General features: G+C 42.7%; 1 protein-coding gene across 4 annotated transcripts in view; it reads right to left on the minus strand.

The window, feature by feature from the left end:
* The window catches only part of SLC6A6 (solute carrier family 6 member 6), a 54850-nt gene that overhangs the window by 25998 nt on the left and 13479 nt on the right, over positions 1-15373 (minus strand). For all 4 annotated transcript variants that reach the window (XM_053953499.1, XM_053953498.1, XM_053953497.1 and 1 more), the window contains 3 exons: positions 4729-4968; positions 3998-4132; positions 1567-1801 (listed from right to left, as the gene is read on the minus strand). In XM_053953499.1, coding sequence (XP_053809474.1) covers positions 1567-1801; positions 3998-4132; positions 4729-4957 — 599 coding nt within the window. In that variant the 5' untranslated portion in view covers positions 4958-4968. The remainder of the gene's footprint in view (positions 1-1566; positions 1802-3997; positions 4133-4728; positions 4969-15373) is intronic.

Here is a 15373-nt window from a genome sequence, read left to right on the forward strand (position 1 = left end):
AATTCCATGGACACATCAGGAGCCGCCAAGCCCACAGGTGCCCAGGTGCAAGAGGACAGTCTGCAAAATCACTGCACAGAAGCAATGATGAACATAGTGCTTTGGGAGTTTGGGAGCAACTGTTTCAGGGGCAGCATCGTGGACCTCTGCTTCCTTGGGAGGCCTTGAGAAGACCTTGGAACACACGACCAAACCAGCCACTCATTTGGATTCAAGGCCTTCAGTTCGAAGTCATTGTGGGAGAGTCCAAATGAGTGAGAGCTTATTCCCCTTCTACTGCAACTTGCATCTCAGTTCCTCCAAAATATTCAAAGGTACCACTTAACAATAATTTTCCAACTTCCTCCATATTTAAAAGGGAAGAAATCACCTGGAAAAGCAGCTGCCCATCAACATGGAAACACAGAGCTCACGGTGAAAACACTGCTCTCAGAGCCTGCACCCTGTCTCTCACACCAGCCACCAGAGCCTTTTGACAAACTACCAATCCCAGATTCAATCTGCCCCTTTATATTTTGGCTCTCCTGTTACAAATTTTAGCACAGCTCCTAAGACTATTTTTTCCTAAACCTAATGCATGCCAAACATCTTCAGCACGAACACGATTCCTGCTGGGGCTTTGGCTGATGCTTATTTTTAAAAATAGAGAAGTAGGTACAAGTTGATCAGAGATGAAACTGCACTTTAAACATGCTGAAAAAGCTAAGCTGGGCCAGAAATTGATTCTACCCATAAGTGACTATCTGAGCAAGCAAGCAAAAAAAAATATTAATAAACTATTCGAAGATACTTTGGATTTAAGTTTCCCTACAGGTGTCCTCCTCTGTTATGTTTTAACACTTATATAAACATACAGGGTTTCAAGGTCATGCCTGTTCAGAGATCACGTTATGCAATATGATTTAAAACTTGAAAAATAACAGAGAAATGAGAATAAGAAGATTATGACTGATGAAATTCAGGCATCTGGCAAAACAGTCTCCTCAGAGACTGCAGAAAAAAACGTAACAGAGATGACCTGAGAAACCTAGAATACAGGACAATGTTCACCACCTCTGTCAGATTTATTACTGAGGTCAAAACCTTACATTGTTGTCAGACTGAAGAGAGATGTGTTATAACTTCACAAAGTGTACTGCAAATGATAACAGCTGGGGAGGAGACAACCACAGAGGTGATGATTTGTCACTGTTTCCACTGTAAATCCCTGCTATCAGGGCATCTGCAGTGACTTGTTTGTGCTCTCCTGCCACACTCAGAGAATCCAGCCAAGAAGGAAATAAGTTTTCTTCCAAAGAAGAAGCTGTACTGGGCTTTTAAAGCTCCCTGTATAGTCTAGGATAAATACACTTACACATCTAGCACCTGCCTCCACCACTCCCAGACTTCCCAGTCTGTATCAAGATAGGTGAGATCCAGTAGCAAACACTGCTCAAAAAACTGACACCCAGATCAATTTTCTTTTCCTATCTAATGCTCCCCACTGGGCTTCCATAAAATCTCAGGACTGACCTCTGGCATGCCACCAAAAACTCCCTGAAGACACCATGAAGAGGGGGTACTTACTCCCAAAACTCTGTGACAGGAGAGGTGAAGTTAGTGGCATTCAGTGATATCCAGAGTGTTTTGTTCTTCCTGAGAGTGTCTTCCACACAGGTCGGCGTGTTCCACTTCTGGTGGCAGTGTGCCCATGGCAGGACGCTCTGGAACGACTGGAACAGGTAGTAGAGTCCCCAGGCCAGGATCACAATGTAGTACACATTCAGAAGGGACACAATCACTATGGAAGCATAACCAATTCCTGGAAAGAAGGGGAGAGAAAAGAAAAATGTGCAGATGTGACAGCTGCTGCACCTTGTGATCTCCTGGGGCTGGTGCCATTCCCACTGTGTTGTGGGCTTGTATCTTGCCCTACCCTACTGCTGATGGAAAGTCAGCTCAACAACACATAAGCACAGGCCTGCCACCATCTCTGGCACTCAGGGCTGAGTTTCTGGCTATGGTTTGCTGACACTGAGGGGAGGACTGCAGGAATCTATTTCAGCTATTTCAAGTTTTAGTAGAGGGAAGTTGAGGCATCAGGTTTTGCTTATTGGCTGCACCATTGTCACCGATGAGTTAGGAACAGATAGCACAGACTCAAATCAGAAGGCTAGAGGCAAAAAGCCCCACATTTATTCTCTTCTTTTATACCCTGGTCCACTGCAGGTGGACCTGATTGTTCATTTAATAAACACATTTCACATGATTGGCTAATTAAGAAGACACCCATCAGTCAACAACTTTATGAGAAAACAACTTGTTATAAACACCACCTGTGGATTGTTTAATATTTGATTATCATTTTTCATCTCCAGTTCCCTAAAGCTTCCCAGATCGATTCATGGGAAAACTTATCTAGCTTTCTCTCTCTCTGACCAGACTGCTGTATGCACACACCATCTCACTTCTTAGGTACCTATGTGGGCAACCTCATTCTTGCCACACTGTCCCCCAAGCCAACTTTCCTGGCAGCAGCTCAACTGGACAGCATCTGCACCACTCAGTGATCAACTGGCTGGGCTCAGTCTATGTGGGGAAAAAAAAAAAAAGACATTTCTTGAATGAGTTAAAAAGGAATCAGTGTGAAAGTGGTGGTTTCTGCCTCAATTTCACTTGTGCAAAGGAAGCATGGCATTTGTGGATCTTATGGTTACCTGGATCAAACTCTGCTTACACAGTCTGCCAGTTATGAACCACAAGCAAAATAAAAATACTTCCTTTAAAAATTTAGAGCTGTCTCTTACAAGAACCTGTGAGGCTTCCTTTAACATCACTCTGATGGATATTCCAGCACTTCGGATACCTGTCTCGTATTTTACAGTTTAAAGCCTTGTTGCAGCAGGAGTCTTTATCACCAGAGATTATTTTAATGTCAGATGGCAGCAAGCAGAGCAAGTGCTATTTATTCTGTACATCTGCATTTCTTTCAGCATATACAGCTAGTCACATTAGCTACACTTTCTCTTTATGGATGCCTGGGAGATTGCTATCTAAACAAGGAACATTCCTTCTTCCTCCTCCTCCTCCTCAAAAAAAAAAAAAAGTTTTCACAAAAGTGGGAGGAGGAGGAAGAAAATTAAGCTAAAGCAGCACAATTACATCACCCTCAGCAGCATTTTGAGTACTAGGTGGGAGGGTGAGCCTCAGAGAAAACCCCCACTTCTGCCTGGGGTGACATCAGGGGAGAGAGATGCCTGGAACAGCAACAGTGGCACAGCTAGAGACACACCAGAGCGAAGTGTCCACTGTTTCCAAATGGGATTTGAACAGGGCCACATGTTTAGTGTAGTTATTTCAAATGATTCTGCCTATGCTGTCCAGCTGCAAAGGGCAATCTACACACAAGATAGACATCCTCTGTCATTTTTCTAACCTTTCATTTTTCCTTCTCTTTAACTTCCAGAGCAGCCTTCACACTGTTCCTGTGAGCATTGAGCAGGCAAAGGCCCTTTGATAATATCAGACTAACATTTGCCAGGACCTGCTCAGTTATGACCAAAGCCCTGCTCCTGAATCCCACCAAAAAATGCTGTCCAGGTTTTGACTGCATCAGTAGCAGACAGATGGTGCCAATGAGAAACTTTCACATGGAAGATGGATTTTGAGTTCCAGACCAAAATAACACTTCAAAGATGGTTTCATTAATACCATCTAGCCTTCCAAGACAACGCTTTCTCTGATACCTGTAAACAAAATGTGCAATTGCCTTAAAAGGCATAATATGCAAGTTCTTTCTTGGTTATTGGCAGTTTTGCCAGTTAACAAGCTGATAGCATCAAAATCAATACCTCACTTTGTCCTTCAGACTCTGTGACTTCTACCTTTCCAGGAACCAATATTATACCCTTAATTACTAGAGCAAACAGCTGAGTTAATGGACATGAGGGGAATGGTGCTACTACATATAGTTTACCAAGGGGTCTTTAGGCAGTAAAGCACAACAAGATGTACTAACCAGTGAAAATAGGGCAGATCTTTTCCCAGCATGTAATTCCACCTTCGGAGGTATACTGTCCTAGCACCACCTCCAGGAAAAACACGGGAAGACCTCCCCCAAACAGGAAAATGAAATAAGGTATAAGAAATGCACCTGTTGAGAAAATACAGTAGTACATAATGAGATTAAATGATAGAACTTACACAAGATCATTAAAAAAGTGGCAACAGGCACATAAAAAAAAAAAGATATTTGATACTTTAATATCACTATGCAATAATCTTATTCTGGGGTATTTTTGCTCATTTTTTTCTGCAAAAAGAATAAGTATAGGCTGGAAAGGGCATTTTCTTACCTCTTTGTAGTGAATATCTCTAATAACAATGGCAGATTGTTAGGCACACAATACTTTCGTATGGCTCAGACTGCTCTTATTCTGAAATCCCCTGGTCTGAAATCCTAATGGTCTATATTAATAGCATATCTTTTAGTTAAAACTCAGACTCAGTTCTAGAAGAAGTAAAAGACCAGGAAAGGTTCAATAGCATAACATTTGAAACTGCTGGATTTTTTTCCCTAATAAAGTTTTAACAAAAACTTTTCAGTGATGAAACAATTTCTCCTGAAGACTGGTGAGGGAGGCAGAAAACACAGGTATGAACAAGTTTCTTAAAAACTGGATGAAGGCACTGAAAAATAGTGAGCATAGGGCAGACAGACCCATTCCTGAGCATGGAATGAAAACTCACCTCCGCCATTTTTGTAGCAGAGATACGGGAACCGCCAGACGTTGCCTAAACCAATGAATCCCCCCGCCACGGACAGCAGGAAGTCGATCTTGCTCGCCCACTTCTCCCGCTGGGGTGGCTTTCCCTCAGCCTCATCCTCAGGCCGTGTCCCCGGGCTCTTGCCGGGGGAAGGTTTGAGGATGTCTTTGTGGAAATCTTTCAAGCACTGAAGCTTTTCCTTTGTTGCCATATTTCTGCTTTCTATACAGAAAAAGAAAAAAAAATAAACAGGGGTTTACTAAACAAGTCTTTTCCAGGTGGGCTCTCTAACACTGCAGGAACTGTTTAGCCAAACTCATTCCATACAAAACAGTGTTGTTTATTAAACTGAGGTAGGAAAATACTTCTGATGACTTCACTGACCGGGAGAGGCAAAGTCCCCCTGACTGCGTGGTCACCTCTCTGCAGCCAGAGCAGTGCAGAGCACCGTGAAGCCCTGGCACTGCTCGCTGCTGACCTGCTGCCTGCAGGGAAGGGGCGCCCCAGCAGCGCTCCCCGTGCCGGCTCCTGCACGTGGTGCTCCTGGGCAAGTGTCTAACGCTGCTTCCATGCCCAAAATAAAGTACAAATTACTGCATCTGGTTCCTTCTAAAACATTTATGTGAAATACAGAATAGTAAATCTCACCTTTCCAGATAAAAGCCATACTTCTACTTCCCAATAACTTGAGTGATCCTATATTATTTATTGCCTGCAATTTCCATTCCCTGAAGTACTATAAACCTTTCAGAAAACTATACATTCATAAAAACTGCAATGGAAAGTCATTTGTTCTAATCAGCCTGCAGGAACTGAAGGAATCTTTTCAGCTTATTCCATTTTCTTAACTGCACTGTTTTCCCTTGACATCAATAAAGGGACAAAAATAAGCCTTTATATTCAATTATTGTGAAATGCACACCTATGCAATGGAACAGTTTGCTGAGAATGATGACTCCTTAGTTAATTAAAAAGTCAGTGGCATGAATCATATTAAATCATAGCTGGTTTAATAATTGATATATATAATTTATTATCAAAATAATAGACATTCAACAATAATAGCAGAAAGAATTATTCTAACAAGTGCCTTTTTAACCAAGGTTTTCTAATGAAAACAATTCAGGAGTAACTTGTAGCTTTTATGTTAACTGAGATCTCAGGCATATGTGGCCAATTAATTCCCCACATAACTCAAGTGACTTCAGCTGGATCTGACCAGTTATTTTTGCATAGTGTGTTGATACTGAAATTTTCACCAGAACCAGGCAAACCAGCAAGTTTGCTCCAGATCACAACCACTCGCTGCGTATACATGCCATTATGAGTATAGTCATAAAAAAATCATGCTGCAGATTATCCTGTTTGATAGCTGCCAGCCTCCCCTGTACCTGCATAATGGTTTAGATCTCTAACCTGACTGAGCTCGTGGCAGTGACCCAAAGATTAAGCTGACATTAGCTCTGCAGGAAGTTTTTAACCCGAACATGATTTGAGATAGATATGCATCACTGTACCTGCAATGCTTTCCATTCACCACGGAAAGTTTCAGAGGGCTAACACTGCCACAAACCACAGCAGCTCCACACTCACCCCACTGGCACACTGGTGGCCTTTGCAAAGCAGGCACTGTGACAGCAGCTGCCTATCAGGCCATGATCTAAAGAGGGACTTTAATCTCCACAACGTTAATCATTATGACTTTCTACTGCTTTTTAAACAAGGCCACTGGTGAGTGCGCTGGGTGACACGAGCACTGCAATACCTCGTGATCAACAGCAGAGAGAGCTCACAGAAGGAGAAGTGAATCACAGGGTGATGGACCATCACCATGGCAGGGGGATGAAGGCAGGATATATTCCACCAAAATATCTCCTTTGGTCACTGTTCGAGACATGGTATGAGATAAAGCAGTAACGGCATAAAAATGGTAGGGCCAGCTCTGTAACAGTCTTTAGGCACTTAGTTGCTTTTGGGCTTAATTCACATTAGTTAGCTTGAATATCATGAATGGAGATTAATGGAGGTGCCTCTAAAAGGGATTCACAGCAGCCTTAACCTCTGTGAGACATCTGCATCTCACACCCCAAACAGGCACCATCCTGCATAAACTCCTGGAGTCCCCTCTTGAGGGAGAAAAAAAAGTGGACATAACTGCTTTTCTTCAAAGAGGTGGTTGTTGTCCTGCTCTCTCTGCAACAGCTACCAGGTATGGAGAAAGCTAATTTTTGCTTTCTTTTCCTATTTGTGCTCCTTGAATCCCTATCTTTCATCTTGCTGGAGCATGTCATAACCATCAGGCAACAGGCTATTCTGGGCTCAGGAATGGAGGGCATTTGGATCGTCTCATGGAAGCTGTTCTTCACATGGGTTATTGAAACACTCATCAACAGAGGGGGAAAGTGTGCAAAAGAGAGAGGCTCACACCTAGTGTTTAGGGTATGCTCTTTTTTTCACACAGCTTTTTGGTGAGCCGGTGGGACAGCTGTAAACCTGCTTAAGAGGGCACAGAGATATATAGATTTATAGATCCCTGCTTGATTAGGTTTGAAATAGGAGCTTAACTGCTCCCCGTGGAGACTGATACTGGAAATACCCCAAAAGAGAACCTGGGAACACAGGCTTCCCTTATGTAAAAAAACCTAAGGAGACCTGCAGCATTAGCCACCTCTAAGATTAAAAACTCTTCAGGATTGCAATTTTTTGCAATCTACTTTTATCTTGTGACACAGAGTTCTTTATTTTTCTGCCAGCTCTAATCCTCTTGACTGTGGATTTACTTTGACCCAGGTGTTAGTCAGCTCTACCCAGAGTTTGGAAGGCTGACCAGTTGATTGCATTCTGTAAACTCTGACTCTCCCTGGGACAAGGTGATCACCCTATGGTTTGTCCCAATTAGCTGCACACAAAATGTGAAGTGGTGGCTTTCCAGACTTTTTCTTTGTAACTGAGTGGAACTGCATTATAAAAAGGGATTTCTAGTTTGTCTCAAGATACCCCAAATTAATGGCTGTGTTTGAAAACCTAATTAGTAAGTGTAAATTATGCTTCAGCCTTAGCTGGAATGTGATGACAGATTGTGATCTCTCCCTTAGTCCATGAACCCTCAAGGTCATGCTTGCTTTTGGAGTCATTTCACTGTATGGGTGGCAGGAGATGAGCCACCACAACTTTGGTGCAAGTCACCAGCTCTCAATAGTGGGGCACACTACCTATCCAAAGCCTGCACAAAATTAGTAACAGCCCAGCTTTTCTGTGTACAGACTTGCTAAAATCCCAATTGTGTCTGGAGGACCGGCAGCTGTGGCTGGCAGGCACGTACGGTCCACCAGTACCACAGGAACTGTCACTAAGCGGCCACCTGGGACTGTGCTCCCAGCCCATGTCACGTTCAAGGGATGTCGGATTTATCCCCCTTTGCTGCCAACCATTGGTGTCCACCCAGCCATTCCCAATTACAGGAACTGTCTACAAAGGCTGCAAGGGTGGGGGGTACGGGCGATTCTCCCTGGTGAAGAAAAGCCAAGAAAAGTAAGTTTGTTTAGTGAAAGGCATTGTCTTTTTCCTTAATGGGGTTGGAGTTTCATTTCCTTTAGCTATGTCCCACTGGGTGAGGCTAAAATGGCTCTTAAGGGAAATAGTCTGACAGAGATGCTGAAACAATATGTTGTCACCGCCCAGGTCAGAACCAGAGAATAATAGGTTATTTTTACTGTATCACTTAGTGGGATGGTATCCGAGATCTAAGTCCATCAGATTCCCCCAAGGAAATATATTTTGAAAAAATGCTCTTACAACCACATAGTCCAAAAGGAGCGATCCAAGTTTGAGGCATATGTCTGCCTCCCAGAGACACACGTCTGCCTTCCAGGAGCCACATCTGACTGTGAGAGTACCCCCTTCAGGAAGCTTCAGATGGCCCCAGGAAGCTTTGGCTTCATCTGATGAACTCAATATGGATAAATAAAAAGCAGCAGTCAAGCCTGCTATTTATGGTGTGCCCCGAGGCTGAGCCCAGTCACACTGCAAAAGCCTGATCCGATAGCAAGGGGAGAAAAAATCCAGACTGGGCCAGGCCCAGAACTGCTCTGACATAGACTGGTACAAACCCTCATTAACTGGGAATGGAGTAATCAATTATCAAATTGATGCTGGCAAAATATGGAAATATAGAACAAGGGATAGAGCATGGGCACTTTGCACTTCTCAAGTATCTGCTCGCTGCTGCAGCCAGGAGGCCCTTCCACAGGAGAGTCATGTGTCTGTGCCTTGCACAAATTTCCTCAGGTGAAATACCCTGCAATAACCCAGGTTCTCTTGCTGCCCCCCATGACTGATTAATCTTTGATGCACAGGTGAAAATACCTCCGTAAGAGGAGTGCTTTCACAGTCAGCTTGGCTTGGGCCATCCCCTAGGCTACAGCTATCACATCTTCACATGTAGAGTCTGCACCTCAGATAACCCACACCCTTTAAAAAAATACTGGCATTGAAATGTAGTCCCTCATAACATGCAAAAAAATGAGGGGTAGAGGAAGGGGGAGGCGCTGCACAGAGGGGCCAGACGGTGAGCGATGCCCATGAGGGAAGGCTGCCAGCACAGCCAGGACCTGCTGGTTGTCAAATCAGACACAACTCCCAGTACTGTTGAACCACTGATTTTTTTTGACAGACAACCCACGGATTACACATCTGAAAATACACTGTGTTCAGTTTTTGCTTTGGGATTACAGTAATGATCCGCTCCAAGCTTCTTACAGCCGAAGACAAGCGACCAATGCACAGCAGCACCTTCCAGGAGGAGCCTCGGGGACAAGCACATCATGGATGGCACCTCATTTAATAGTCACTAAAAATTAAATCTTTGAAACAATGCTTTTCCAAATGCTGATGGACATGAGAAAATCAAAGTCTGGCTGTAGACACAGATATATGGTTGTAAATATTTACACATGCTAAAATGCATGCCCTGTCTTGCATCTGAACACCAGAAACCACAGCAAAGCAGATACTTATTTTTTGGCCAATGCATGTAAACTTTGATTAAAGATTCAGCATGCTAAATTGTTGACTAGAGTCGTAACTAAGTGGGTTCTTTTCTAGCTTCTCTTTCTGTTAGAAAACTAAAAGCAAAGTACACATTCAGAGTGTTTCACCTTGATGGGAATGTTGCTTGAAGAATGACTGTATGGCTGTACCACTGATTTTATGGGCTATTTTTGCAGTATGATGTGTATCATCATTACTTCTGCTTTCAAGGACCCTTCTCTACTAAGTTCAACCTGTGCAGACTGTATATCCTGAGCTTCTCAGTGCTCCCTCATCCTTTTCCGCCTCAGTGACTTTTGAAAGACATCCGTTTACCACATTATAATAAATTCTTCTAACTCTGTTTAAGCTCACTGCTTCTTTAGACATTGTCATCTCCCTTATTTTTCTGACATTTATTTTGTATTCTGTAAATTGAAGTCAAGATTCCCTTAAAAACTGAGCTTTCCTAGAACTGCCAATCTATTTGTGGGTTGGCTCTTTTAAAAAATTATTATTATTTTACTTTCACATTCATGAATATTTCAAAATTAGATGCCCTGATTGCTGGATCAGAGCTGGTCTTCAAATAAGCAGCTTCCACTTCCATTGAGAGAAATGGAAAAACTGCTATTGATTTCAACAGTAGTAGGATCAGGTCCCAAATAAAACTGCATTTATTATGTTTGGCTCATTTCCTAGGATTACTTGGAACTTTGAAAGCTATAATTCTTGATGTTGACAGCTCTCCCTCCCTCCCAGGGCAGTGTGGTTAAGCCAATCGATACATGATTAAAATAAACAGCCCCTTGATCAAACTCATGGCTTTAGTGCAAGTCTTTCTGATCTGGAGGAAAAAAAAGCCTTTATGTCTGCCAGCCCTCAAGGCCCCACCAGTTTCCAAGGAGCACCTGACTTCACTTATTGTCCCTAATTCACATCCAAGTTCATTCTGCTTCATTGAACAAGATACCTACAATTTCTGAAAAATAATACCACTCTCTTTACTGCACACACCGCCTCTCTTCCTACTAAAAAGTGCCTCTAAAAATTCCCTGAACTACAGCTCTCTGTTCTGCTTTTAATGGACTCTTTTTCTGTATACTTTTCTCTGCATTTTGGTTGTTATTTAAACCCTAGAATCCATTTGTCCTTTCTGCTTAGTTTTTGCTCCAACTTTCTCCATCTCCCTTCTCACTTCATAATTTCTTTTTCTTTCACTGTGATGCTTTTTTTAGTCTTCTAAGACTGACTGGAAAATCTGCTACTGAAAATTTTCTAGGAGAAAAATTAATTTCTTTATAAAGCTGAAGCCTACTCTGAAAGAAAAGCCCAGGGCTTAATGCAATTTCTTTTTCATCAGTTGTGGTCTGGACAAAAGGTATCTTTTTTCCCTACATGCTTTTTTTTTTCTTGCTGCTGTTTCCATTCATGTTCCTCAAATGCTTCAAATAGGAACCATGTCACAGCATTGAGCTGTTATAAAATCCTGCATCTTTGCTCAGATTTCAGCAGCAGAAAATCTGCAGTCACATAATACTCTAGATGCTCATTTTGTTCTACTTATTTATGTCAAAGAACAAAGCAGTTACAACTAAACCTGGAACAGGAGGAAATTAAAAACCTTTTCTGTTGTGTGGGTGGAAAGGAAGAAAATGAATACCCACAAATTCCAATGGATTTCAGAGGGAACATAACCCTGACCCTAAACAGGGGCTGAGGCAAAGATGATGCTCCCCAGCCTCAGAGATGGAGCCTGAGTCCCCAGGAGATGGCACAGGGCAGTCGTGGCAGTCAGGAGGGAAGCACATGGGATGCAGTGGAGGTCTGGCACACCGAGTCACACTGGTCATGACTCTGTCCTACTGAAATCCCTGGTGGGATTTCACAGTGTCTCTTGTATCCCAAGTGTCCTGCCTGGAGAGCCATGGTGATCCTGCTCTGTCCCCTCCTCAGAGAAGCAAGCCCAGGGGTTGCTCTGGCAAAGACAACTAAGGGGAAGGAGCAAGGGGTTGGCAGAGGCAGAGAGACTGAGAGGAAACTGCTCATCCTCACTGTGCTGGTAACTCTGAGCAGGAGAACAACCAGTTAAAACTTGGGTTTGCTCACGTGAAGCCAACTGCTGACCCAATTTAATGCCTCTGGGTGTGCCAGCTCACAGCCTCCTGACTGTCAACAGGCTGGAAAGAAACACCAGCTTCCCGCTGCCATCCCTGCCTGCTCCCTCTGCTCTACCAGCTCACCCACCGTGGAAGTGGAAAATCATTACCTCACTGGGTGACACCACCTCTTTCTCCTTATAAGAGGGCCCTTAACAAAATGCATTCTATCCATGTGGTGTAGCAAGCTGATGGCTTTCCAAGCAAGATGGGCATTGTTGAAGAAGATTCAACAAGTTGTGCACATCCTCAACTATTCTATCTCCTTGTACCCTGAAGTTATACACCTTCTGACCAAGGGAACAAGCATTGTCCTATTTTGCTTTCAATTCTGAAGCTCTGTATCTGAATGGACTGCAATTTTCTATCAAGCCCTGGTGTCAATTAAGTAATTTCTATTGCCACAAATAAACCACATCAAAATCAATTAAGGGATGTCCTTCATTCTGCTATAAAAAAAGGCAAACCCCCTAAAGCTCACAAAGCTTATGAACTCAAACAGTCAGTGGTGTGCACTGTGCCTATTGAATTTTTTGCATGTGATTAATAGTGTATTGATCCTATGTGACACTTCTGCAAGGCACTTGCAACACATGATAATGTCAGACAGCAATTTCCATGCTACAATAATGGAGCACTGCCCCTGTGTAGGGAAGATAAACAATAAAGTAGTCATTTAGTGAGGCAAATGTGCAATAAAATATATGAATTCATTATATCAAAGTAGTTTTTTCTTGGGGATAAATAATTTCACCCTCACCTGTTTTTTTCTTTCACACTAATGCTAAATTTAGCCTTAATGTAACTGAGTTTACGAAATAATGTTCAGGGCTTTCTCACAATTGAGGAATACTGTACTTTTTTATTATGTTTTCTAACTAAGTAAAAAACAGATGGATGTATAAGATTACACATTTTTGGAAAAACAAGTAGTGTCTTCTATACCCAGCAATGGCTTTGATCAGCTGTTGCCATACCTGCCTAGGCTACCTCCACACAAAGGTAAATTATGTTTTTACTGCCTCTATCCATTCATCTTGAACAATAACTGAGGACAGATTTTCATCCCACCTGTGGCAGCTGTACAAACATGTCGTACAGTACCTTATTCCCAGAAATCTACATCCCCACACCATCAGTGGAAGGGAATAATCCTTTCTTCTCCTTTGTTCCCGTGCCCCATCTGCCCAACACCTGATTTTTTTTTTTTTTTTCTAGACTACATTAATGGAAGGAAGAGTTGTGCAACAGGGCACTGTGGGTGGAAAGCAGCCAGCCAACCTGCACCAGGAAAACAGCTATTACACGCACGCGATCCGCAGTGTTAGTCCCATTACAGGGCTATAAAATATGAGCAGGTTACAAAGCCCTGAGGGCTGGGCCATGAGCACTAAAACTTAATGGTGAGAGTGTGCTACTTTTGATTTTAGCCTTGACTTCTCCTCCATGCTGGCAGTAAATATCAGCAAAAATATGACTCAGTGACAGAAATGAGCTGTAATCTTTTAAGAAGTGGAGTAACAACCCTTTGCTGATGAACCAGGGTACTCAGGTGACTGGGGTGCTCTGCCAGGGCACCTCAGCTCACAGGCCTTCAGCCACAGAAATTTCCTAAGCACCTTCAAGTTTAATTTACTGCTGTTGTTTTCTTTCCTTCAAGCAAAAACAAGGAAAAAAAAAAAAAAAAGGGGAACAAAAACTTTAGGCATATGAATTTTCGCACAGGAAATGAAATTGAAACCACTGACACGGCAGCGCAGCAGTGTGGGCGGGTCTGCAGGAGACATGCAAAAAGAAGAAGTGGCAAAGCTGATGAACAAGCTCAGGGAGAGCACAACTTTGCAAAACAGACTGGTGGAACACAGACTTTCACACACAAAAAAGTGAAGCTCTGTAGACACTACGATATTTATTTGCTTTCCTGCAGCTGGTGCCAGGTGCTGGCTTGCACGGCCAGACAATGGCATGTTTTGTTTAATCCCAAAACAGCCTTGGCTCTGTCTCCAGCTGCAGCCCCGTCCTCTCAATTTCCCTGGCTGCCCAGAGCCACTCACTGTGCTCCTGGAGGGCATTTGAGAAGGAATACCACTATATCCCACAGGCCTTACAATAGGCATTATTTGATCAAAATAAATAAATAAAGTTCTGAGTTGCAAATAGAACCTTTAGTACTGACCACTAAACCACTGTGCTTTTAAATACCGTGTGATTCAGACTGATTCCCAACCAGAGGTGTATTTTCAGTTCAGTTTTGCCATGGGTCTCTGACATTTGCTTTCACAGACTGAGAGCTGTGCTCATTTTTATGTCAAGAGATATGAAAACCAAACAGTGCCAGAACAAATACTTCACTTTTCCAAGGAAACTAACACATAAACCACTTCTGCATACCACTTTCTGCAAAGTGCAGGGCACACACCAAGCAGGAACAAAACCCTGGGCCCATATATACTACTTGGACAAAAGCCCCACAGAATCTACTCTTGAACTGCTGCCTCCAAAGGGAATTGTATTAGAGCAAAGGCTGACTCCAATACAAGACCCAAGTATCTGCAGTCCCACCTTCATGCTGGGGTGAATCCCACAGGCTACAGGTACTTGTTTACTTGTTTTTCTGTTGGCTTTTTCAGGTAAGCTTCCCCAAATACATCATGACAATATGTGAACAGCCTGAGTATTTTTCTCCAACTCCTTTTATCTTTTCAAACAAATGATAGCTGATGGTTTCATTGCAGGTTGCTTTTATAGTCCTGGCCTGACTATTGTAAACTGAACTTACTCCTGTTACCAGCTGAGGATTTTTCTTAGTGCAATTTCATCTTTGCGAACACACTTAAATAGGATACCATTAGTATCTAAAGCTGTCTTCATCATGACTACAATTATTTTTCCCTACTTGGTTTTCTTATGCAAAAGTTAATGGACAGGTGGGAAATTGTTTGCAGTTCCACTATAAACAATAGGCACCTGACAAGCAGCTGAGATAGCAACAAAAACACTTCACATGCAAACTAATGGTAGAGAGACTTCTTTGGTTGACTTGTCTGAATTTTTGGAGGTGACCTTTACAAGAGCTACATGAACTTGTGATAGATTTACAGAAGGAGAAATCACCTAGGTGATTCAAAGTCAGATGTACTGCATGAAGTTCCACATTTGGATACTATCTGTCCATGAAATTTGACTTGTAACCTATTGCTTGTGTACTGCACAAAGAACAGTGGAGAAGGGAACTTCAACCCTACTGAGCAACAGTATCTTCCATTACTATATTCCCTCTACCTGGCACAAAACCCTTTTCAGACTTGAAAGAGGAGTACCCTGCATCATTTAAGCAGGATCTGTATGAGGTGAGAGTATTTATGTGGTTACAGAAAAGGGAGGGCAGCAATGAAAGCAAGTCTATCCTGTTAAATCTTGATTTTAGAATCCTGCCTTGT

The sequence above is a fragment of the Vidua chalybeata genome, chromosome 12, assembly GCF_026979565.1.
Source record: "Vidua chalybeata isolate OUT-0048 chromosome 12, bVidCha1 merged haplotype, whole genome shotgun sequence".
NCBI lineage: Eukaryota > Metazoa > Chordata > Aves > Passeriformes > Viduidae > Vidua > Vidua chalybeata.